The sequence below is a fragment of the Podarcis liolepis genome (genome assembly GCF_965112155.1).
Source record: "Podarcis liolepis genome assembly, chromosome: 15".
NCBI lineage: Eukaryota > Metazoa > Chordata > Lepidosauria > Squamata > Lacertidae > Podarcis > Podarcis liolepis.
This window is the reverse complement of record NC_139566.1, coordinates 12,806,290-12,831,312: the sequence shown is the minus strand read 5'-3', so window position 1 is coordinate 12,831,312 and position 25,023 is coordinate 12,806,290. Positions and strand designations below refer to the sequence as shown.

Below are 25,023 nucleotides of genomic sequence, written 5' to 3'. Positions count from 1 at the left end.
GGACTCATTATCAGGTCTTATCCCTCCCCCAGTGGTACACGCTCTTCTCAAGCCACAACCCTCCCTGGCCCTGCTTCCCACCTTCCTGTTTTTGTCGGGCAGGAACGTGACCTCGAACTCTGATCATGCTTTCGCTTGGCTGGAAGGATAGTGTGTGTAGAAAGCTTATTTTGCAGACGTAAACTGCCAGGGACGGGCTGGACACCAGCCGTGCCAACTCAAGGGGCCAGAGGTGTCTTAAGCCCCCTCAGTATTTGTTGGAAGGGGGCCAGGCCCCTCAGTGTTGAGGGAGCCGGTGTGGTAGTTTCAGCGGCTGGCTCCTCCAAAGTGCTCACACATACACCAGCCCCCCTTCAATCTTGGAGGCAACTTGGCACCTTTTTGGATGCAAAAGACTGGGGAACCCCTAAGGGAAGGCTCAGTGGCCAGGGAGTAGTGGTCAGAGGGAGAAGACTGAGAAATGGTGTCAGGAGGTAATAGGGCTTTGTGAGCTGGGAGTCTGCGGCAGAAAGAAATCAAGGGCAGAAGCTGAAGCAGGGAAGGAGGGAGACCAAAAAGCAGACATGAGTGAGGGATACTGTCTATGACTCCATGAAATCAACTTGACATTTGTTGATACCCACTGAGTTGTGACAGCCACCAGAAAGAGCCTTCTAGCTACCGTATTTTTCGCTCTATAACACGCACTCAACCATAACACGCATGTAGTTTTTAGAGGAGGAAAATCTGTAGACATGCCACCCGTAGGCATTCCCTCCATAACACGCACAGACATTTCCCCTTACTTTTTAGGAGGAAAAAAGTGAGTGTTATGGTGCAAAAAATACGGTAAGTAACTTCAGCAGCTCAAAGGCTTATGCACCACGAGAACCAGGTTTATGTATCGCCCAGCTTCCAAATGCATTGTACAGCACTGAGGCTAGAAGAAAAATTTCTAAGTCCATATAGTCCCTCGGGAAGGTCTCTTATTGGTCGAGAGAAGCAGAGGCCAACCAGAGTATTGTATATGGAAGCAAGGCAGCTGGTAAGCCTGATCTTTATGAATAGGATGGAATACTTTTTTTAAAAACACCTTTTGATCCACAATTTCACTGCAGTCCTTCGAAAAAGAGCATGCCATATATCAGAAATAAGTCACAGAAAGGACGTACACCAGTTTTACAGGGAAGTTTCACAGCTTAAAGGTAAGTCATTGAGATTTCCTTAGGCAAAATAAATAAATTGTCCAGTAGCACATTAGAGACCAACTAAGTTTGTTCTGGTGGGACGCGGGTGGCGCTGTGGGTTAAACCAGAGCCTAGGACTTGCCAATCAGAAGGTCGACGGTTCAGGGTGAGCTCCCGTTGCTCGGTCCCTGCTCCTGCCAACCTAGCAGTTTGAAAGCATGTCAAAGTGCAAGTAGATAAATAGGTACTGCTCCGGCAGGAAGGTAAAGTGTTTCCGTGCGCTGCTCTGGTTCGCCAGAAGCAGCTTAGTCATACTGGCCACATGACCCGGAAGCTGCACACCGGTTCCCTTGGCCAATAAAGCGAGATGAGCACCGCAACCCCAGAGTTGGTCACGACTGGACCTAATAGTCAGGGGTCCCTTTACCTTAACTTTGTTCTAGGTATAAGCTTTTGTGTGCATGCACACTTCTTCAGATACACTGAAATGGAAGTTATGCAGGCATGAATGATTTTCTGTCACCCCAAAATGTCTTCCTGCCAGTTCCTGTTTTTTGCTTACATCCTGATCTCAATATCATGCTAACAATTACTTGCTGTCCTTTGCAGGAACAAGTAGCAGGGAACATTCTTAGAAATTTCTCAAGAGGCTAAAGCTTGTCAGCAAATATGGGTGTATGGAAACACAACCTGACAGCTTATGAGCGCTCATCACCCACTGAATTGAGTGGCTTGACATTGTGAATTGGTGTTATTCATTATAGATGCAGTAGATGGCACTGTGTACCTGTGAAGAGTTCCCTTGGCTTGTAGAAGGAAAAGAAACCTTTTACCGGATTAACTTTACACCAAAGTATTAATTATCATACCCAGCTCTCCCTCCATCACGTTTGCAAAGAGTGCCAATTTCAGGAAAATACATATGAAGAAACAAGGCAAGTTCTGCCATTTGCAAGTTACTGGAATGGATACTGAAGAGCCCCATATATTGTGGTGTAAAGAAATAGTGACTCCTCAACTTTGCTACAGACAACCCTTTACCCACGACTCAGAAAAAAACCACAAAAGGCAACGTTTCACACATATGTAATTTATTCAGTACTGCCCACAATGCATTTCTATGAAATTTAGTTTTTGCCTAAAAAGCAAAGCAGTTTTCAAATAAAAGCATAAAGTAATAAGCTACATGTTTTTTAGGAAACTCAGTCGTTTTGCAGCTGTGTGATGTGTTCACATTGTATTGTAATGACCATTGGCTACAAGCAATAACATTGGACTGATTGCTTTAGCACTTGGGGGGGGAGGGAATCAATCAAGAGCACTGACAGCTTGCTGATCATCTTCAGAACAGTCTCCAGCAATTGTGCATGCCTGTGTATAAAGGGGAGCGGGGCAAGAGGGAGAAAGAAAACAAAGATGAGTTACTATAGGTGACAAATCAAAAGCATACACAACCACTGTGCTTGTCCTCCCACGAATCCCATCAGACAGCTCCTTCTGGAGTAGCGTTTCCTCTTCTCCGCTCTGCCAACTCCAGTGGGTTCAACCTTTGCAGGTTCTGGAGCCAAGACAGATGGTTAAGACACGTTGCCTTATCTCCTCATTGGGACTCCTCCCCACGCCACTATACCAAAAGCTCATCTTCTGGGGCTATGTAATACTCCAATCCTTCCCCCAACCCCCAGGAGTTGGAGAACCTGTGGCCTGTTCAAATGTTGCTCAACTGTAGCTCCGATCAACCCTGGTTCTCCCCCCACTTGCCTACCCTACTGTTGTCTTAGAGCGGTCAGTTTTTAAAACTCACCTGTTGGATGCAGAAGGCTGGGTGAAGTGGGCTGGAAGGAATCAATGCTGCAGCAATATCACAGGAATATAAGCTACCAGTTACTGGAGAGACCAGCAGGAGCCCCAATTTGAGCTCTTCTATGAAAAGGAAAAAAATAAGAGATGTTAAGTATAATGAAGTCAAAGAGCAACTGTCATCTCCCATCTCTTACACAAATGTCGCTGCCATGCTCCTAGGCTCAGAAGGAACCACTCAGTCACAGAAATCAGACTGGGGCGGTAACAATCTCATCACTGGAGCACACTTGGGAAGAGGAGGGAGTGCCCTCCTCTTTCTCACCCCCCCCCCAAACTGTGGAGGGCAAGCACTTACCCTCTTTGCATCTGCTGCCAGTTCATGTAGACAATGCAGAGATGGATGGACCAGTGGTCTGGCAGCTAGCTTAGGAATGTAGTTGGCTTCAGGGAGTCATCTACAAGGAGGGGGAAAACACGCACACAATCAGACCCAAGGCCCAAAAATCTTGCTTAGTCTACCTAATTTGTTTCTTTGCAGTTTTTCAGCTGTTCAAACATTTTCATTGTTTTATATATGATCAAAGTGAGCTAGTGAAACTCATCATTAAAACTGCAGGCAACTATCTGCTCAATCTTTCCTAACTTTTATGGGAGTCCTCTTTTTTATGCATACTGGAAAGTTACAGTGTGCAGGGCTTCTGGAATCCCCCAGAGAGAGCTGTAATCTGGACAGCCAGATATTCAAAGGTTTCAATCCTATATACTTACATGGCTGTAAGCCCCACTGGACTTCCAAGCAGAAATGAATAAAATTGTATTTTAAGCTTTTCACATATGCTGCCATTTTACTGATCAGATAAACTTTACCTGCTAAATCTCCACCAGGAAGGGAGGGAGGGCCCCCAATTCAGGTTCACCATTCTGCAAGAAAGATGGTTTTGCCATTTAGGAGGAAAAATCCAGACAAATTGTCAAGCAGGACCTCTAGTCCACAAGAAGGAATATTCAAATTTAAAGAAATCCCATCAACTTAAAAACTGGAGCAAAACTGTAAGGGCTGGGACGTTACTTAGCCAGGCAGTGAGGTGCAAGTTTTGATACAGCAACTACCACCACCTCCAGCCTAGTCACTCTCCCAACTGATGCTCAGATTCCGCTTCTCAACAGCAAAATTCAGCCGAACGAGATTCCAAGTGAGATCATCATGTCAGTGGGAACTGGGGATGGGTGGGAGAACTGACTATTAGCAGAGAAGATAATAGCAAGGTTGGCGCTATATGCAAACTCACTTTTCTTCCTTTGGAGACAGGAGGACAAGCTGTCTAGTCCACAAGGGCTGGCTCTCTGGAATATGTCCTGCATTCTGAAGGAAACAAAAGTCATCTATGTATATAAATGCATATAAAAATGAACTGGATCTACAGCCCTTCCTCATCAGACCTAAGTCCCATCAGACAGTTCCTTCTGGAGCAGAGTTTCATCTTTCCCCTCTGCTGGCCCCAGTGGGTTCAACCTTTGCAGGTTCTGGCGCCAAAACAGAAGATAAGACGCAATAGGATTTCTTCATTGGGACCAGAGTGATGCTTTAGGTTTGAGATTCCTAGATCTTATTCTTGCTAGCATGTGGCTGTTCGATTGCAAAGAAAAAAAATATACCTGTTGGAAGCACCGTCTTTTAAATTAACTGCTCCATTCTGCTGTTTGAAAGAAACAGCAGGTCCTGGAAAGCAAGAGAAAATGATTATTATTAAGCCCTGATTTGCAGCTATGACCATCCAACCTCACCCAAGTCCTGCTGAGCTCTTAAGCCTCAGAAAGGACCACTCAGTCACAAGAAATCAGACTGGGGCGGTAAAAGTCTCTCATCACTGGGGAGGCAGCAGGTGCGAGTTGGGTAAGAGCAACAATACACTAACCCAGAGGTTAGGAACATGTCAGGTCCTCCAGATGTTGCTCAACTACAACTCCCAAAATCCTTGCTAATGCTGGCCAGGGCTGATGGAAGCTGGGACTCTAACAGCATCCCAACCCCTATATTAAAGTGTCCATAAATTTAAAAATGAGCTGTACCTCCAATACTCACTTTTTTTTGGCCAGGGTCCTTGTACCTGTGTAGGACACAAGAACTTGTTCAGTAAAAGGAAACTCAAGACAGCATGCATTTGCTACGCGGAGGAGCAGCAGTTTGATCAGGGCTTTGGTAACTCTATTGCCATGAGACTAAATGTCGTCCATCAACGTAGGTCATCATTTCAAACTAAACAAGTCAAGCACAAATGATTGAAACACACCTAGAACTAAACACACCCAGTGCACAAAGGTCTCACCTCTCCATCATTCAGATGCACTGGTCCTCAAATATACCTCTTAAGGGTTTTCCACACAGCTGCTCCTTGTTCAGGAATATGCATCCTGTAATTAAGGAAATCAGAAGCATTTTGTTTTATTTTGTATACCCATTCCTTCCTTCCTTCCTTCCTCAGCAAGCTGGAAGGTCTTGTGTTCTCAGACAGGAAGCTGACATCACTAGACATCAGATATATGCTTGTCAATTTTAACATCACAGAACACAGTAAGGCAGCAAAAAGGAGCTCAAAACAGCTGGTAGGGTGTGTTGGAAGCTTTCTACTTTTGAAGTACACCCAGAGGATTTGTCCAGAGAACTCCTTCTGCCCCCTCCTACTAGAAATTTGCCACACTGGCTACAACAAGACTACTTTGCTCCTTCTCAAATGGACTAGTTCTCTAAATGGCATGCAAATATACTGTGCATGTAAACATACAATGCAAGAGGGCCAGGTTTTGTTCCCCTTGCTCAGGATCTGAGAGCAAATCACAAAAAATTACAGTGACTAGATAAACAGAAATATCTTAAATTTAAGGAAAATGTTTTGGCTTCTGCATTATCCAGCTGATCATGTTATTCAATGAGCACTGTAGCCAAAGTGGCAGTTACAGAAGTGGTGGTGAATGGAGTATTTTGTTTTTAATTACAGCTCCTTTGAGCATGTCCTTAATGCACTTTAAAATAGATACTTACATGTGGTGCAGACACATAGCTGACGACTCTTGCAGCTGTAGAATGGGGGAATATGAAAAATATATATATCAAAAAATAAAATCACACTGCCTTCAACCACTAATGCTGCTATACCAAAGTTGCGTATGAGGAAGAGATTCTGAACACTTGACCACATGGTCTTTGTGTCTCGGACATAGAACAATTTTGTCAGGACACTTTGGCAAAATCTACTTCCATCTCCCACACTGATGCTCAGGGCTAGTGCCACTCAGAATCTGGTAAAGGTTTTCTCCACTGAAGCCTCAGAAAGAGAGAGTTCATGGATTTCATCTCTGTAGCACTTGATGCCCTTGTAACAATGGCTAGAAAGGGCACCCAAGATTGAGCTATGCGGCAAAGTTTAAAATGTGATACCAAGTATAGCATTCTAAGGTTTTCAGAAAGAACAAGTGGTCTTTATGGGTCTGTTCAAACACATACACAGCCACCCAGCAAGAAATAAATTGAAGGATCAAAAACATTGCAGAGTTGTATCCCAATTGTCCTCTGCAACATGCTAGACCATGGTTAGAACTTCTAAATTCGAAAACATTGTATTCAAATACAGTACACCTCATATAGGACATTTTCGTTTTATGTTTGGACATCAATGTAAATACACAGCATATTATATTTTAAAAACCTCCCATGTACCAAACGTCAATTGCCCAACAACTGCTCATCTTTCCAAGTACATAACAAAGAACAGCTTAAACACATTTGATTTCCACCTCACCTGGAAAGCACAGTCGCACATGATCTTGCAAATTCAGGTCTGGAGGGAGAAAAAGCCAACAGCTGATTATAAGCTAGACATTTCCAAGTGATATAATCTTAGAAAGTAGTAACTGACTCTGGCAGCCAGGAGTCCATTCTCAGAAACAAAACAATGTCCTCACAGAACTTTTCAGTACAGGTCTGTGTAGTTTCATCAGAGAAAGGCATCAAGCATACAGAGGGAGCGCTAGCTTATGGCTGGGGAATTTATACCAAAACCATACTTGATCTCAAAAGCTTTTAAGCAAAGGTAGTCTGTTAGGGAATGCCCTCACTATGGATTTGACGTGGTGGGTTGGAGCAGATGGCTTACAATACTGCCAATTCTAGGGTCCCACCAATGCTATGCATTCTACCACTTTAAACAGTCATGTTTTCCCCAGAGAATCCTGGGAACTGTAGTTTGTTATTGTTAGGTGACCCCTATTCCTCCCCCAGAGCTACAGTTCCTGAAGTGGTTTATCAATTAATCCCCAGAGTACTCAGTGAAGGGTAGCTCTGTGAGAGTGATTTGGGTTTCGATTTCCAGTGACCAACTTTAATCAGAAAGACCTACAGCAGACCCTTAAAAGTTATGGAGAAATGAAGCCCTAACCTATGCATTGTTTCTCAAAAGCATATTGCACCAAGCTCAGATTTATTTAACACAGCAGAGCTACACCATGAAAAATCATTGGATTCCTAACAATTATTATTTTCTGAATAATAGATAATAAAATAAGAGCACAGAAAGTATTACACAAGCTGGATCAGATCCATAAGAAGTTAGGCTGCTGTAAGCCTTCATCATATTTATGCTTCATGGCCTTTGCTGCATAAATCTGTAAAAAATAGCTTATAAACACTGTAGCCTGGGAGCCTTGTGGTTGGATGGAATGTAAACTTTTTTTTAAAATTATTATGCATAATGCAAAAATGCTTGATGGGCACACAGGCCCGTGTTCACATTTTCTGATAGGCATCCAGGTTTGTCCACAGGCACATACAAGTCTATCTATTCCAGGCATCAGGAATCACTGCGAGATATTTTATGAAAAGCAATAAAAAAATGAAATCAAATCAAGTATCGATTACACCCAGCCGTTAAATGGCAAATAAAGTAACCTTCATTTGTATTTCAGCCACCTCTTATATAGAACTGGCCGAATGCTTACTCAGAACTAAGTCCCACAAGAGATCCAATGGCCTTGTGCCCAATTAAGCGTTGCACGAGCTTGCAGGGTCATACGCGGCCCGTCGACCGCATCCTTTCTCAACAAAAACGCTCAATGGCTACTCAATATTCACACCCAAAGATGAGGGAAAGAGTACAGAAGCCCTTTAGTGGGATTTGCAGGCCTGTAACCCTCCACAAATCGCGGATGGCACCGGATTAAAAAGCAGTAACTCTCCCTCCCAAGCCCTTTGCTTACCTTGCCGCAGGACTGCCTTAGATAGAGAAACAGTGCCCGCCCGCTGAAGGGTTAAATAGTCAGTAGCCGCGGAGCATGCCGGGAACTCTTCCCCGCCTTCCCTTTCTGCCCAATGGCCATCCCTTTTTACAAATTCGCCCGTTTAGCGCGTGCATTGAGACGTTAGAACGCATGCGCCCTCTTTTACAGCGGCTAGAAGACGATCGTGACCATAGAGATAGAAAAGAGAGAGCTCTATGGCCTTCTTTCTATCCCTACGATAGTCAGTACTATTTTCGAGAGATAATCGGATTTTTCATACTCTGTTCCTGTCTGCACGACACAACTTCTGGAGCGGAGAATTAAGGGGCTTTTACCATGGAGATATGACGGTATAGAACCGTGTTACTGCCCCCCTCTTTAAAATGGTCACCTTCATCTCCTTTTCAATTGATACCGGAAGTATAGCCTTTGTGCGTCGCTCTAATTTTTCAGATGACCTTATTGTCTCTAGGACATATTACGAAAAGGCAGGGCGGGAAGAGGACTGCGCAAGCGCAATAGGAAAACATCAAGCACGTGTAAAACAAAGGACGCAGGGATTCCGCATGCGCACTGGCCTCGATCGGCGGGGGGGGGGGAGAAAGGAATGGAGCTGCAGAATCTCGAGTCTTTCTCCTTCAGGCACTCTCTGGAGCACGTGTAGTACTAGTGATAACGAGAACGGCCCCGCGCATGTGCAGAATTCTATTTCTTCCCTTGCCCGGATTTCCGAACAAGTTTGCGATTCCTCCTCTTTTTGGTGTGCTGTTTCGCCCCAAACTCATCATCTGAAAACATTTTGCTTCCCCTGGAAAAATTATTGGGAAGCAAGTCAAAGCTTACAGTAAGCTTCATACAAGGAAATCCATCTTTTTATCTCCTGTGCAAAGGCAGAACCACACAGCATTACAGCAAAGTAGAAATGTTTATGCACATATGTTGCTAATGGCTGCCAGGCCAATCAGAGACTATCAAGAAATTGACCAAGTCAGGACAATTCAGAGTTTTTGAGATTAAACTACTTATCACACAGCTGATGGGACAGTGGAAATAGAATCACCATCAGAGTTTATTTGCGCAATCAAAAATGGTACTGAATTAGATGCAGCCCTGAGCCCTTTAAAGCCCAGGACCCCCACCAAAAAGGATCTGGCATTCTACCACTGAAAATCGCTAGGAAATGAGTTTGGTCGTAAAGGTGGCGACTTCCCCAACTAGAACCTGACATGCTACATAAGTAAGCGTATTGGCTGGTGTTGTAAATAAAATTATGCCCTTTTCCCTTATGGGGTATCCAAGAGCCCATATAGAGTCCTTACATAGGTTCCCTATTGGTAGGAGAAATTAACAGAGGCCAACCAGAGAATATTGAGAAGCAAAGCAGCTAGTAAGCCTGATCTTTATTGATCTGTTGCAACAGGGTGCTCCCCTCACACGCAGGAGAGGAAGAGGACCCCAAAAATTGCTGTGCAAGGGCTTATAAAGACTTTTGAAATTCCCATCCTCTAGATCAAGACCACCCCCAGAAACATTATGCATACATCACAAGGGGGGATAATGTGATAGGAATTTTATGGTCTTAGATATATGGTAATGTTCATAACTGCACATACATAGATCAACACAGGAAGACCAACCTGGAACCATTTTGATTCCTAAACTGCCCAAATCCTTTCTCTGCAAGGTTAAACTGGAAAAGCCTCCCCATTGTCTCTTTCCTCACAAATCCTGTCTCAAGGATATGTCTGTTTGAATAAGGTGTAAGTATTTTACCACTACAAAAGAATGGCCAGGCTCCCCAGGCAATCCAATCAAGTAACTTGCCAGACAGGAGATAAACAGTGACAAGGAGAAAAACACCTTGTAGAAAAAATGTTTCTGCGGGTGGTCTTGATCTAGAGAATGGGAATTTCAAAAGTCTTTATAAGCCCTTGCACGGCATTTTGGGGGGTCCTCTTCCTCTCCTGCGTGTGAGGGGAGCACCCTGTTGCAACAGATCAATAAAGATCAGGCTTGCTAGCTGCTTTGCTTCTCAATATTCTCTGGTTGGCCTCTGTTATTTTCTCCTACCAATAGGGAACCTATGTAAGGACTCTATATGGGCTCTTGGATACCCCATAAGGGAAAAGGGCATATTTTTATTTACAACACTGGCAGTGGGCCAGCGGTGCAAAATTCCCCAAGTGGCCACCACCCAAGGCTCAGTGGGTTCACCAGAACTGCAGTTCTTAACTTGCAGATTGAGTGAACTGTTTGCAGAAGGGCTTTCAGACAGGACCTCTGTGCTGCTCTTTGACTCTTGCTCCAGGGGAGGAAAGCCGTTTCTACTGAAACAATTGTTAAAATGGGAGGGTCCCTGTTTTAGCAGCAGTTTTGATCCCAACCACTTTCCTCTCCCAGACCAAGGTGGGAACATGCCTCAGGGCAGCAATTGTTTCTTTGAAGCTACATATGACATCAGGTAACAGGGTTAAACCACAGAGCCTAGGACTTGCTGATCAGGTCGGCAGTTCGAATCCCTGTGACGGGGTGAGCTCCCATTGCTCTGTCCCTGCTCCTGCCAACCTAGCAGTTCGAAAGCACATCAAAGTGCAAGTAGATAAATAGGTACCGCTCTGGGGGGAAGGTAAACAGTGTTTCTGTGCGCTGCTCTGGTTCGCCAGAAGCGGCATAGTCATGCTGGCCACATGACTTGGAAGCTGTACGCTGGCTCCCTTGGCCAATAAGGCAAGATGAGTGCTGCAACCCAGAGTTGGCCACGACTGGACCTAATGGTCAGGGGTCCCTTTATCTTTACCTTTTATGACATCAGGTATGGGGTGGGTGGCCATGACTTGGGGAAAACAGCCTTGTGGGCCACTAGGGGATGTTTCATGGACTAAATTTGGTCTGCAGGCTAGCGGTTCCCCACCCTTGGCTACCAGGCTGTAAAAACACAAACGAAGACACAGAGGTTAAATCTGTGGTCCTTCTCTTGTCACTTTGAGGCAAGATAAGAATAAATGAAATAAAGAGAGATGTGGAAATGGGTTTTGGCCATGTTTTCATATTCACATTGGCAGTAAGAAAAATATGCAAAAATAAATAAACACAAATCTGTAACTGTTCACAAATACATAGCTTGATGCCTTCTCTCGGGGGACTCAGGCCTTGCTAACCAGGTGCTGCTCCACCATTCGGGGCAAAAAACCTTGCAGAAAGTGGAAGAACTCCTGGAAGACGGACGCTTGCTCAGGGTCTGTTGAGAATCTCAGGCTGATGCGTGTCTCTTGCTCGCGGGAAGTGCCACTCCTGCTGGCCTGGGCACAAACGGTGAACTGGAAGAGAGGGTCTGTGGGCCTTGCTTCGCACTCCTGCTGAGAAATGGCCTCAGACACTTTTGCTTCCAGCTCCAAGGAGTTGGCCTTTTGCTGCTGGGTTTCGGGCTCCGGCCCCTGGAGCTGCCGCCGGATGCGGCGACGGCCCAGCCACACGCGATGCCAGACGGCGCAGTTCCAGGTCATGCTCTCCTCACCAGGGAGCAAATCATCAACTCGCAGCCTTTTAGCGGGCAGAGAGACATTGCTCCCTCCCTCGTCTAGAGGGCGCTTGGACCCTACCGACAGCTGCTGAGTCTTTGCTTCCAACTCCTCCTCTTCCTGTTTCACCTCAGAGACTTCCTGCTCCTCCCCAAGCCCCTGCCCCACCTCCACACAGCTACATTTCAGCACGTCCCTTAAGACAAAGGCTACACTAGTACAGACCTTCTGGAACCAAAGTAGATGGAAGTCCCCAGCCTGGCCCAGAAGCTCATGGGCTTGGGCTGGCGGCACCGCCATTGATAGGGGAAGGCCAATGACAAGGTTCTCAGCAACCGGAGCCTCGGTGGCGCCCGGCTGAAACAGGCGGACGAGACCCCAGATCTTTCCCTTGCTGGACTTGCGCTGGTACTGCAGGCTGCGGCAGTACTTGGCTGCGTTGCAACAGCAGCGCTGGAACCGCAGCGCCGTCTTCTCGTTGACGTTGGCGGCGACGTTGTGGCTCTGCTCAAAGGGGTCCTGGAGGTTGAAGGGCCCCAGCCTGAGCTTGCTGCCCGCTTCAGAGGAGGACAGGAAGCTGGGCAGGGGCAGCGGGCGGCCCTCCCACAGCGAGATCACGCAGCCAGCGAAGTCATAGTCCTCGAAGACGCGGAAGAACTCAGACAGGAGAGAGCCTGGAAAGTAAGAGGCCGGCAGCCAGTGAGCCATGGAGATGCAAGGGAGGTTTTGCACAACAGGACTACCAACAGCAATTCAGTGCTTCCATCACATAGGAAGCTCCCTTATACTAAGTCAAACCACTGGTCCCTCTTGCACCAGTCTTGTCTGCACTGACAGGCAGCAGTCAGTTTCAAAGCAGGGAATGTCATCCCAGCTCTTCCAGGAATCTTTCTCCAGTCGTACCTGGAGATGCCTGGGATTCAGCCTGGAACCTTCTGCAGTCAACGCAGGTGCTTCACCACCGAGCTGCTCCCCTTCCCCTAAAAATAAGGATTCCAGCCCTCATGGCTCCAAATAAGTGTTTCCCAAACTTGGGTCTCCAGCTGCTTTTGGACTACAGTTCCCATCATCCCTCACCACTGGTCTTGCTATCTAGGGATGATGGGAGTTGTAGTCCAAAAACAGCTGGAGACCCAAGTTTTGGAACCACTGTTCTAAATAAAGTGAAGATTTAAAAAGGGAGCTGCCTTATGCAGAGGCAGACCACCCGTTTAACTCAGTCCTGTCCACATGGACTGGCAGCACGACTTTAGGCACGAGACATTCCTAGCCCAACCTGGAGATTGAAGGGAAGCCTTCTTCTGCATGTAAAGCAGATACTGTCCCACTGAGCTATGGCCAATGTCCTAGACTCCCATCTGCACATTTAAAGGAGAATAACCAGGAAAGTTTGCACTTTAATCTGGGTTTTAACCTCCTGAGGGCTACTCACAAAGATCTTCCTTGTTCCCGCTGGGCTCCAGCCGTGCAGAATCCTTGGGGAAGCTGCAGTCCCAGCCGTCCACCACAGTGTGTTCCTCTTCCACTAAGGAGCAGAGGAGAGTGAGTACGCTCTTTCCAGAAGCATTGCCAGGAACATCACATTTGTGTGTGTGCATTCATTAATCTTTAGGTTTATTAATCTTTTACATTTCAAAAAACGAACAACAAAATGAACCCTGAACCCTTCCCTCCTCAGGTAAGTGTCTTTCAGCATCAAATGAATTGCTGTCCTCATTCCAGGTGATCTCACCAGAACAGACAGGTCCAAAGACGTCTGTGTGTAGCCAGCGGCTGCAGGGACTGGAAACATCATTCAATATTTGCACCTTGCTTTTCCTTCCACAAGGAAGCCCAGAGTGGGTGTTAACAATATGTACAAGATAAATAACGACGAGGGCAAAACCAGGATCTAGCTAAGCGATAAATAAAGCTGTTCAGAACCCCAGCTTGCTTTTTTGGGGTGGAAGGGTAGGTACCTGAGAGTTCCTTCAAGTGGCCGACCGTAGGTAGGATGGGTGGGGTGCGTGTCTGCAGGAAGAAAAGCACCAGCAGGGTCAGGGCATAGTTATTGAGGAGGGGGCCTCCACCAAATGGGTTCCCTGTCAAGAGAGGAAAGGAGGTAGTGTTAAGTGGAAATACAGCTCTGGCTTCCTACTGCCACCAGACATTTGCTCTTCTGGTTCAGTTCCTGTTTGCACTGGCTCAGCCAATCAACAGTGAACACGCCCCCTTAAACATACTACATTTGATTGGCTCCTACCCCTCCCCTCAATACTGAACAGGTGGCAGATGCAATCAGGGAGTGACTGGCACAGGCTCCCTTTCCTCAGTGATGGGGTGGCTGGTTGTGAGGAGGCAGGGAATGCCCACATTATTTTGTAGGCCTTCGTCTCTCAGTCTGCTCTTTTAGATATGGTGGCCATTCCATGTTAGGCTAGACCCTCCATGGCAGCCATTTTGTAGCTGACACCCATGGCACATTTTTGTAGCTCCAAATGACAACGATGATTAAATTTATTACCTGCCCTTTGCTAGCAGGTTACAACAATTTAAAATTCATTATTTAAACAAACTGCAGTCAAAGGAATAAGGTAAAGGTAAAGGGACCCCTGACCATTAGGTCCAGTCATGGCCGACTCTGGGGTTGCGGCGCTCATCTTGCTTTATTGGCCGAGGGAGCCGGCGTACAGCTTCCAGGTCATTTGACCAGCATGACTAAGCCGCTTCTGGCGAACCAGAGCAGCGCACGGAAACGCCGTTTACCTTCCCGCTGGAGTGGTACCTACTTATCTACTTGCACTTTGACGTGCTTTCGAACTGCTAGGTTGGCAGGAGCAGGGACCAAGCAACGGGAGCTCACCCCATCGCGGGGATTCGAACCGCCGACCTTCTGATCGGCAAGTCCTAGGCACTGTGGTTTAACCCACAGCGCCACCCGCGTCCCTTCAAAGGAATAAAGGGGGTCCTAAAAACGTACATCTCAGGTGTTTACACTGATGGGCGACAACCCTCCAGGGACCCAAGCAAGGAGTCTCTCCAAGCCAAGCTAAAGATGCTGAAGACTGAACCAGAGACCTTCTGCATGCAAAGCAGATGCTCCACCACTGAGTTGCTATGGGCAGTTCTCTCCATTCACAAGTTCTGTTGAGTCCCCTCCCCCCCTCGTTTCTCCACTTTACCTGCCAGCGCCTGCTGCTTTGCCCAATAGCGCACTACATAGACCAAAGGCCGCACTCGCTCGTCCATCTCGGTGCAGAGCTGCAGGAAGCGCGTGTTGCAGATGGCCAGCCTACCATGGAGAGAGAATCCAGAGAAGAGGACAGTAAGTCAGGACCCTGACACAACGCGGCAGCTACCCTGCGCCCCCTGAGCAGACAGCTAAAATGGAAGTGGGGAAAGGGTCTCGTTTGCAACATCTGTCTCATTTTGAAAATATCAAGCACCAAAATGAGAGAGGAAATCAACTCCTAAGAAACAATTCCCTGAGACCTTGTGTACTTAAATGGTCGTGTTTGTAGTGCCACCACTGGAGGCTGCCTGACTGGCACTGACCTGTGACATGACCTTTTCAGTGGTGGCTCCCTGACTGTGCAATGTCCTCCCCAGTGAGGTGTGCTTGTCTCCATCATTCTTAACTTTTATGAGAAATCTGAAAATGTTCCTGTTTATCAAGGCATTTGGTGGCTGAAGAATATTGTTCCTGGAAACCTTGAGATCATTGGAAGAAAGTATGTTTTGCTTTCTAATTGTATTTTAGAATGTTTTATCTGTAACTAGTTTCAGTATGTTTTAATCTATTGTAGAATGCATTTGCTTTATTTTTGGTTTTTAAATCATGTAACTTTTTGCTGCCCTGGGCTCCTTAGGAGGAAAGGCAGGCTATAAATTCAATAAATTAATAATAATAAATAAAATAGAAAGAACCTTTGGCCCTCCGGATGTTGCAAAACAAAAACTCCCATTAGCCGTAGCAAGCATGGGCAACAGCCAGGGGTGATGGGAGTTGTGGTTCAGCAACATCCAGCAGGGCCAAAGGTGTAATGCAACAATGCGAAATTTAGTAAAGGGATTCACGCACACAAACACACAAACACAGCCTCCGTACTTGTTGTTTATGGAGATGTCACCACGCAGGCCCGATTCCTTGTGCCAAAACTTGACAACTGGCCGGCGGGCAGTCAGCACAGCCTGGACATTGTGGACTCCCGGAACGCACTTCCGCATCACGGCAGCAACCAACTCCAGCACTTCAGGCACTGTGGCGGAAGCCAAGTCAATATCGCTCAGGATCGAGTCCTCCGAGCACGAGTCCAGCTCCACACTGGCTCCGTCCTCAGCCTGGAGGAGAAGGTGCATTTGGAACAAGCTGTTTTTATCCTGAGTCAGAGTGTTTCTCTGTCTAGCCCAGTGCTGGCTACTCTGACTGGCAGCATCTCTCCTGGGTTTCAGATCTCTCCCAGCACTTCATGTAGATTCTAGTGCGTTGCAGACCTCTTTCCAGTGTAGGAATCTGCCCTATACCAGGTTGGAACAATGGAACGTCTAACTGTGCACTGTCCAAGTGGCAGCAGGTTTCGGACAGGCTATCTTTCCCAGCCTTGCCTGGAAATGCTGGTGGTTGAAGCTGGCACCGGTCCGCTACAATTCCCAGAGCTCCCCGAGAAGAGGGACTGATTGTTAAACCGCTCTAGAAACTGTAGCTCTGTGGGGGTAGAATGGAGTATGTGTCTCCTAACCACTCTCAGCACCCTTAACAAACTACACTTCCCAGAATCCTTTGGGGGGAAGCTGTGACTGTTTAAAAGTAGGAGGATACTGCTTTAAATGTATAGTGGACATGAGGCCTAAAACAAGGGTGGAGAGAATGGAGACCTCTAGGCATCGCTAACTGGCTACTCCGCCTTCTCCAGCCTTGCTCCACACCCCCCTCAAGTGCTTTTCCTTGGCTGGAATCTGTCAGTGAACAGGAAGCATGCGGCTAGGTTACCAGGATGGGGGGTGGAGAGAATTTTGTGCATGTAGCAACCTCTGACTTGTGAGTGCCTGCTGTACAAAGGCAAGAGAGTCACATCCATTAGTCCACCCACTTTTGCATGCGGCTCCTTGGAAGCTGTGAGAGCTAGTGCTCATTAGGACTGGCAGGGTGGGAAGAGAGGAAGACCAGCAGTAGGGGGAGCCGCAGCCAAGGATAGATGGAACCAAGAAGATCTGCTCTTGTCTCCATCCTCCTCCCTACAGCATTCTACAAAGGCAACACTTAGACAAGGTGCCACCTCCTAGACTGGTTGGAAGCAAGGAAGTGGGTAAGCAGGGGTCAGCTGAGGACAGGCCCTTATGGACTCCACTGATTCAGCTTAAAGCAACTTCCTATGCCATTGACCTCTGGAATTCTGAAATAGACTGCTTCTGGACATGGATGTTCCATTTGACATCATGGTAGTGAACAGCCAACTAACCTCAACTCCATCAATTTCACAAGGTAGCAGCCATCACCCTTGGCTCATGGCAGCCAGATCCATGTAAAAATAACAGCAGCTACAACTAGGGCTGTTGATTAATGGAGGACGGCACACTACTGCACCAGGAGCGGGAAATATTTTCAGTCTCCGGGCCAGATTCCTTTTTGGGTAGGCTTCCAAGGCCCACATGCCATAACCCACTGCCTGAAAGGTTGCCTAGCAGGAAAGGTGGCTGTCAGGCTGAAAGGGTTTCCCACTCCTAGTCTAAGAAAGACTGAAGGATACATTCGTAACTCCGTCTACTGTTAATGTCCTCTGCTCTGGGTCTCACCTGTGGCCCGCTAGGTCGCTTGGCAGAGGCCTGGAAGCCTTTTGTCTTCTCGAGGTCCAGGAACAGATCCAGGTCGCAGCCAGAGACATCGAAGCCATTCACCGAGGAACCAAAGGGGAGAACAGCAGAACCTGGGCATGGAGAGGGGGGTGAAAGGTCAAATGAAGATCCACGGTTGGACCACCAGCAGAGGTCCAGGGCAACAGCTTACCGGGGAAAAACTCCAGGAACACCTCCTGGAAGAGAGTGACCAGCAAGTCCCGCAGGCGCCGTTCGCTCTCGGAGAACTCAAAGAGCTGCACCATCAAAGACATCTGGGCATCCACCTAGAAACATAGGAACAAAGGAACCTGCCTTATACCCAAGTCAAGACTATTGGGGTCGTCTAGGCCAGTAGTGTCTACACTGACTGGTAGCAGCTGCTCAGGATTTCAGACAGGAGTCCGATTGCAGATGCCTGGGCTTGAACCTGGAACTTCCTGCAACTCTACCACAGAGCTATGGTTTCTGCCCTAAAAACAAAGGAATATTCCAGTCCTCATGATCCTAACTGAACAGCTGGGTTAGAAAGGAACACAGGAAATTGCCTCATACAGAATCAGACCATTACATCCATCTAGCTCCCTACTGTCTGCACTGACTGGCAGCTCTGCAGGGTTTCAGACATGGAATCTTTCCCATGCCGGGGATTGAACCTGGGACCTCACTCTGCTGGTGAGCTACAGCCCTTTGCCCACCTGCAGGCAGGAGACCAATAACAAGGCTTTGGGTTTAATACTTTTAAAGCTGTTGCTAGCCCTGTGAAGCAACCACATCCATTCAGTCTCCTCCAGCACTTGGGATCAGGAATAAGTTACAGACAGGGCAAGAAAAAGAAACCAGAGTTGACTCACGTTGTCAGCTTGGCACAACTTTTGTGCCAGCTTCTCGGGGCTCAGCTGTCCTTGTCTGGCTGACCCCTGCTTCCTGGGGGGCGTGTATTTGAAGTCCTTCTTCTCTCGAGGCTTGACACGCAGCTTCTGACCCCCCAGACTGTGCTGGGGCTGTGCCAATACTTTCTCCAGCACTGTCTCATTCTGTAGCTCCACAATCGCATAGACTCCCTAGCAGCACGTGAAGCAAGAGAAAAGAAAAGAATGTCAGTTTCTGGGTCATCTCACAATCCTCCTGCCCTGTCTAGAAAAAAGGAGCTACAATGCATGCTCAACCTTAATAGATTAATGTCTTTAAAACAGAATTAACAGATCAAGGGAAACAACACCCTTTATTAGGACAAACAAGCACATGAAATGGATGATGAAAGCTTTCCGAGTTAACAAATAATTCTTCCTCAGGCTAGGTGGTCCAGAGGGCAGGAAATATTTCTGTGTATTGTCCTCTGACAAAAATGTCAGGGCAGTGTACAGCAATCTAAAAACATTTCTAAAAGACCATTACAAGCAGAATAGAATGATCATTAAAATGACTGTGAACACCTCCCTAGGCCTGCTGCAGTCGGATTTTCCCCAATGGAATGTTATTTTGAAAACATGCAACCCGCTCCTACGCGTGTTTACTCAGAAGTCCCACTGTGCTCAAGGGAATTTACTGCCAATAAAGCTGCATGTGAAAAGCTTTTGAAGGTTAAGCCTCTTTAAGTCTTGGGAACAAAGGAGTTGGGAAATATTCAGGAAAGGGCAACCAAAATGGTCAGGAGCAACTCCACTGTGATGAGAGTTCCAGCATTTGGGGTTTTGTAGTTTCAAGAAAAAAGCAAGCAAGAGGTGAGGTGACAGAGGTGGAAAAAATTAGGCACGGCATGGAGAAAGTGGACAGAGAATGGTTGTTCTCCCTCTCTCATAGACTTGGGAACATCCAATTAAGCTGAATATTAGAACATTCAGGACAGATAAAATGCAGTGCATTGTTCAGCTATGGAACTTGCTCCCAAAGAAGGCAGGGATGGTCACTGACTTGGATGGCTTTGAAAGAGGAGACGACAAATTCATGGAGATAAAGGCTATCAATGGTTATTAGCCAGGATGGCTACACTCTGTGCTTCCACTGTCAGAGGAAGCATGCTTCTGAATATCAGCTGCTGGGCTGATAGACAGGTTAATACAGTGGTACCTCGGGTCACATACACTTCAGGTTACGGACTCCGCTAACCCAGAAATCGTGCTTCAGGTTAAGAACTTGCTTCAGGATGAGAACAGAAATCATGCCCCGGCGGTGCAGCAGCTGCAGGAGGCCCCATTAGCTAAAGTGGTGCTTCAGGTTAAGAACAGTTTCAGGTTAAGAACAGACCTCCGGAACGAATTAAGTACTTAACCTGAGGTACCACTGTACATTAGCAGGATTTTAGAAATACAGTGGTACCTCTGGATGTGAACGGGATCCGTTCCGGAGCCCCGTTCGCATCCTGAAGCGAACACAACCCATGACTGAGCGGGTCTCGATTCGCTGCTTCTGCGCATGAGTGTGACATCATTTTGAGCGTCTGCGCATGCGTGAGCGGCGAAACCCAGAAGTAACATGCTGCGTTACTTCCAGGTCGCCGCGGAGCACAACCCGAAAACGCTCAACCTGAAGCTACTTCAACCCGAGGTATGACTGTACTTGTAATGACATTATGAATAGACAATAAGTAATTTCAATGATTTTTCAATATAAAATGGAGATGTGGTATGATGATAAACAGTAGAACCAGGGAAGGGACACTAGGGGGAAGTCAACTTTTTTCTTTTTATGTTTGATTATGAAGATGTACTGTTGTTGTTTTATCTCTGCTATTTTCAGAAAATTAATAAAATATTAATTTTAAAAATGAGTATCAGCTGCTGGAAGGCACAGGTGGGCAGAGGGCTCTTGTGCCCAGGCCTTGCTTGCATGCTACTCAGAGGCATCTGATGGGCCACGGTGTGAGCAGGATGCTGAACTATATAGGCCCCTGGCCTGACCCAGCAGACTCTCCTTATGTTCTTATCTGTCTCATAAAGTTTATTTTCCTGCTCCCCTGCAAAGCTTATTCAAACGGAGTGTGTTAAATATTGAAAGTGGTAGGAACCCAAAAGTAAATTTAATGCACTCCTGGATGGTATCATTCTCTGTGAAATGAACTGAAGGGAGAACTGAAACCATTTTCTATATAGTGCTTTATGTCTCTTGCTGTATGTGCTCTTTCTTTTGCTCAGTGGCAAAGTATGTGCTTGGCATGCAAAGACCCGGGTTCAGTCCCCAGCATCTCCAGGTAGGAATGAGAAAGAACCCCCCCTGAAGCCCTGGAGGGCTGCTGCCCACCAGAGTAAACAATACTGAGCTAGATGGACCCCCTGGTTCAGTTTAAGGCAGTTTCCTACGTTCCCAATAAGCAGCTATCGAGGTTGTACTAATTTGATGCCAAAGGCTATACCTTATCCTTGTCCATCACCACATTGGCCACCTCCCCATAGGCCTGGAAATAATCACTCAGCTCAGAGGCTGGTGTCCCCTTCCGAAAACCACTGACGAACACACTGCGAAGTTCTTGGGCCTGCCGGACAGTGCGGAGGTTTTCCAAGCGCTGGTGTTTCTTCCCACGAAGGTGGTCATCCAGGCTGGGCTCTGCAGCAGAAAAACCAAGGCTTTTGTTAGCTTATTTTAATCAGCTTCTAATACTGCCCTTTTGACATGATGACCCCAGAGCAGTTTACATCAATAAACATTTAAAAGCAATACGATGCAAACCAACTATAATAAAAACAGTTCCAGAACTCCAACACACTTACTCCAACACAGAAATCCAAAGATAGTTACTTCTATTGGTTTTAGAATGATTTTTGTAGTGATATGTTTGCCACCCTGGGCTCCTTTGGGCGGAAGGGCTGGATACAAGTTGAATAAATAAATGGTAATAATATAAAAGTATTTACATTCCGCCATCTGATGTAAAATGTCTAGGCAGTCTACTACGATATATACAATACAAATACAGCAAAACATAAAATGCCATTAACACGCAAAATCTTCATTAAAATGCCTGTCTACTCTTAAAACTGAATAGGCTTATCAGCATAAAAATAAGTATTCAAGGGGTGTTTGAAAGTCAGAAGTGAGGGTGCCTGCCAAATCTCTGCCAGAGTTGTCCATCACATGGGACCAGCAACACTAAATGGCTGATTTTTAGCTGAGGACAGTCAGGCCTCTGTAACACAGGGCACCATTACAATGCTCCTATGGATTATGGATTATGTCAATGATCGAGCTGAGATATAAGGCTCAGGGAGCCATTAAAGTAACTTGCCACTTAAAATACCCTGAAACCTTCACTTTCAAATGAATCTGTTAACAAAACACGCACACACAAATAAAAATAGTTAACATCCATATGAAGCTGGGTGAAATCAGGGGATTTGGAGTTGGATAGCACCAATATGCAGACGACACCCAAAACATCAAAATGACACACCTGACATAAAAATCAGGTAAAAGCCATTTTGAAACGGTGTCTGGTCATTGTGGTGGGCTTCACAAGGGCATTTCCCCCAAAACTACAACCCACCTACCCTACTTCTGATGTCTGATGTGGCATCAGGTGTGAGGGAGGCAAAGGTGTGGTCTTCCATCACTTTGAAATCTGTTTGTAAGCTGTTTGCATTGCAAAAATAAGGATTTATTTGTATAAGGCACACTTGGTGCCTTCATTACATATTTTTAGGTGCCAGGTGAAAACATTCCTCTTCAACCAGGCCTCTGAGTGATACAACAATATATGACATTTAAATGTGCATGGATGTTGTTGTTGTTCTGCTGCTATTATGTTACTATGTTTTTATGAAGTAAACTGCCATGTGATCTTCAGATGAAAGGCAGTATATAAATTTAATAAATAAGAACATATCAATAGTCTTCCCCATCACTCAAATTTGGTATGGATAATGCTTTTCAATAACTGATTAAGGCCGAATTTGGAACACCAGGAGCGCTTTTGCCTCCTTAGTTCTTGATGTCAACAGTTTGGAAAGTGTATAGAGGAATACGAAACTGATTTCAACTGCATGGGACCCTTTCACAAGACCACTGTTCCATGTGCATACTAAAGGGGAATAGGTCAACTCAGGTGCTCTTGCAGAAGAAAAAATATACATATATATTCATTGTACAAGAACACAAGGAAATAAGTTACTTTCCATGGTTTAGGACTCTTGTAAGTTAGCTGCTGTTCATAAATAAGGCAACATTGCCTTAAGTGTGTAACTTTACTTCTCAGAAGGCTCCAAAAAACCCTGCAACAGGCGAAGTTTTCCTTCATCACAGCTTCCTCGTATCACCAAAACCTTCACTTCAGCTGAAAAGTTTTGAAATATACAGGAATTTCGCAAGGGGTGGGGAGAAGAGTAACCCCGCAGCAGGGGCTGGGCAACTGCAGCCCTTCAGACGTTGCTGGGCTCTTAATTCCCATTACCGCTAGCCAAGATATGGGAGCCTGAAGGGACATCGATTCCCCATCTTTGCCCTCCTGCGCTTCCGAGACAGAACACTTAACTCGAGTCCAAGTTCAGCCTTGGAAGCATTTGAGCAAGAGAGAAGAGAGTGCCTCTGGCCACGTGCAGAGTACCAGACCGAGTCTCTCTTTTGGTGCGTGTGCATAGGACAATATAAAACCTTTTCACACCCGCAGCACAGGCCCCACCTCCCGACCTTCGGCCCCACTCACTATTGGCCACCGCCACATGGCAGAGGCGACACCGAAAGCCCCCGCGGGGCAGAGACTCCACATCTCCCAGCCCCGAGTCCGCCATTCCGGCGCTCGCCACTCCCACCGCCAGCGGCCGGTTCTTCCAATAAATAGGTCCCCGGCGGTTCCCATGCTTGGCTCCTCAACTTCCGCCGGAAGAGCTCGAGTGTTACACGCTACTTCTCCAACTTTGTGGTTCCGCCGGTATAGGCGCAATTCTCTCTTCCTCCACGCGCCGTCGTTGCTCCTAGGGGTGAAGGACAATTTGCTTGGAGAACCAACTTCCGGTTGCGATTCGGCGGTCGCCATATGCGTGGTAGAAGCCGCATGTGGCGTTACCGAGTTTATTCCTGCCAAAGGGATAGGAAAAAGCCCCCCCACCAATACGACTGTGGTTCTCCCCTCTCGCCCAAAAGAGGACGGAAGGAGGGATCGCCTCGCCTACAGCTAAGATGGTGGAGGCGAATTTCTTCCATTTCTGCACCTACATAGCTCCCCCCAAAACTACCTCATATTAGATTCCTTACACATGTTATTCCCCTTCCCTTCACATATTTGTGTATGTATTGCTACGATACATAGAGACGAAGCGGACACGGAGCAATGGATCCAAACTACAAGAAAGAAGATTCCACCTAAACATTAGGAAGAACTTCCTGACAGTAAGAGCTGTTCGACAGTGGAATTTGCTGCCAAGGAGTGTGGTGGAGTCTCCTACTTTGGAGGTCTTTAAGCAGAGGCTTGACAACCATATGTCAGGAGTGCTCTGATGGTGTTTCCTGCTTGGCAGGGGGTTGGACTCGATGGCCCTTGTGGTCTCTTCCAACTCTATGATTCTATGATTCTACGAGTTTTGGCGGGGTAAATTGTATGCCTGAGCGCCCTTCTAACTCCTGGATCCAGCAGGGCTTCAGTTCCAGGAATAGCCAGGCTAGCTTCCAGGTGAGGTAATAGCCTTCTAAGTATGGGCCATTAAGGTAACAAAGGAAGTAGCTCTGTGCCAGGCACAAATGGGTGGGACCCCCCACTCCAACATCTCTCTGTCCTGGTAAGCAAGCATTTTCACAGTGCAATGACATTCCAAGAAGGCAAAAACGCCCAAGGAGGGTGCAGAGCAGGAGATGCGGAGGGATGTGGCTAGCGAAGGTTTGTGGCTTGGGGAGACATCCCAAGGTGTACCTAAAGAAGTCCGTCGGTTCCCCATCCTGGGTTACAAAGTAGCCGTGGTGCAGAAGGATAGTCACAATAGGTATTGCCAGTAGGTCAGCAAAGGGTGAGATGAAAGGTACCAACAGTGTGTTGTGAGGAATTGCCCAGTTTAAAAATGTTTTGAATAGATGGCTGTTACCTGCTACCTGTGGGGACGCGGGTGGCGCTGTGGTCTAAACCACAGAGCCTAGGACTTGCCGATCAGAAGGTTGGCGATTCGAATCCCCACGACGGGGTGAGCTCCCGTTGCTCGGTCCCTGCTCCTGCCCACCTAGCAGTTCAAAAGCACATCAAAGTGCAAGTAGATAAATAGGTACCACTCTGGCGGGAAGGTAAACGGTGTTTCCATGCGCTGCTCTGGTTCGTCAGAAGCAGCTGTCATGCTGGCCACATGATCCAGAAGCTGCCTGCAGACAAACGCTGGCTCCCTCGGCCTATAGAGCGAGATGAGCACGCAACCCCAGAGTCATTCACGACTGGACCTAACGGTGAGAGGCACCTTTACCTTTTTACCTGCTACCTGCAGACCTCTGGCATTGCTTGCTCATGGGTAATAGTTGAGGTTCCTTTTATAGAAGTTGCGGAGACC

General features: G+C 46.8%; 1 protein-coding gene and 1 long non-coding RNA gene across 3 annotated transcripts; one reads left to right on the top strand and one right to left on the bottom strand.

Moving 5' to 3' along the window:
* The first annotated feature begins 2,383 nt into the window (after window positions 1-2,383).
* LOC310694560 lies at window positions 2,384-8,797 on the top strand. The gene is made up of 3 exons (XR_014519749.1): window positions 2,384-7,205; window positions 7,424-8,590; window positions 8,694-8,797. It is a non-coding gene; the product is annotated as an uncharacterized lncRNA (long non-coding RNA).
* A 2,473-nt stretch (window positions 8,798-11,270) lies between these two features.
* On the bottom strand, window positions 11,271-23,389 carry TUT1 (terminal uridylyl transferase 1, U6 snRNA-specific). 2 transcript variants are annotated; one of them, XM_083477532.1, is made up of 11 exons: window positions 23,205-23,316; window positions 22,054-22,135; window positions 20,922-21,112; window positions 18,424-18,633; window positions 17,742-17,856; window positions 17,531-17,661; window positions 15,846-16,078; window positions 14,920-15,029; window positions 13,717-13,839; window positions 13,191-13,283; window positions 11,271-12,432 (listed from the first exon to the last, which is right to left on the bottom strand). In XM_083477532.1, the coding sequence occupies exons 3-11, from the start codon at window positions 20,934-20,936 to the stop codon at window positions 11,384-11,386; spliced, it is 2,079 nt and encodes a 692-aa protein (XP_083333658.1). In that variant the 5' UTR covers window positions 20,937-21,112; window positions 22,054-22,135; window positions 23,205-23,316; the 3' UTR covers window positions 11,271-11,383. The 2 variants fall into 2 exon arrangements, with proteins under 2 accessions (XP_083333658.1, XP_083333657.1); XM_083477531.1 differs by lacking the exon at window positions 22,054-22,135 and having other exon boundaries at window positions 23,205-23,389.
* Window positions 23,390-25,023: the final 1,634 nt, after the last annotated feature.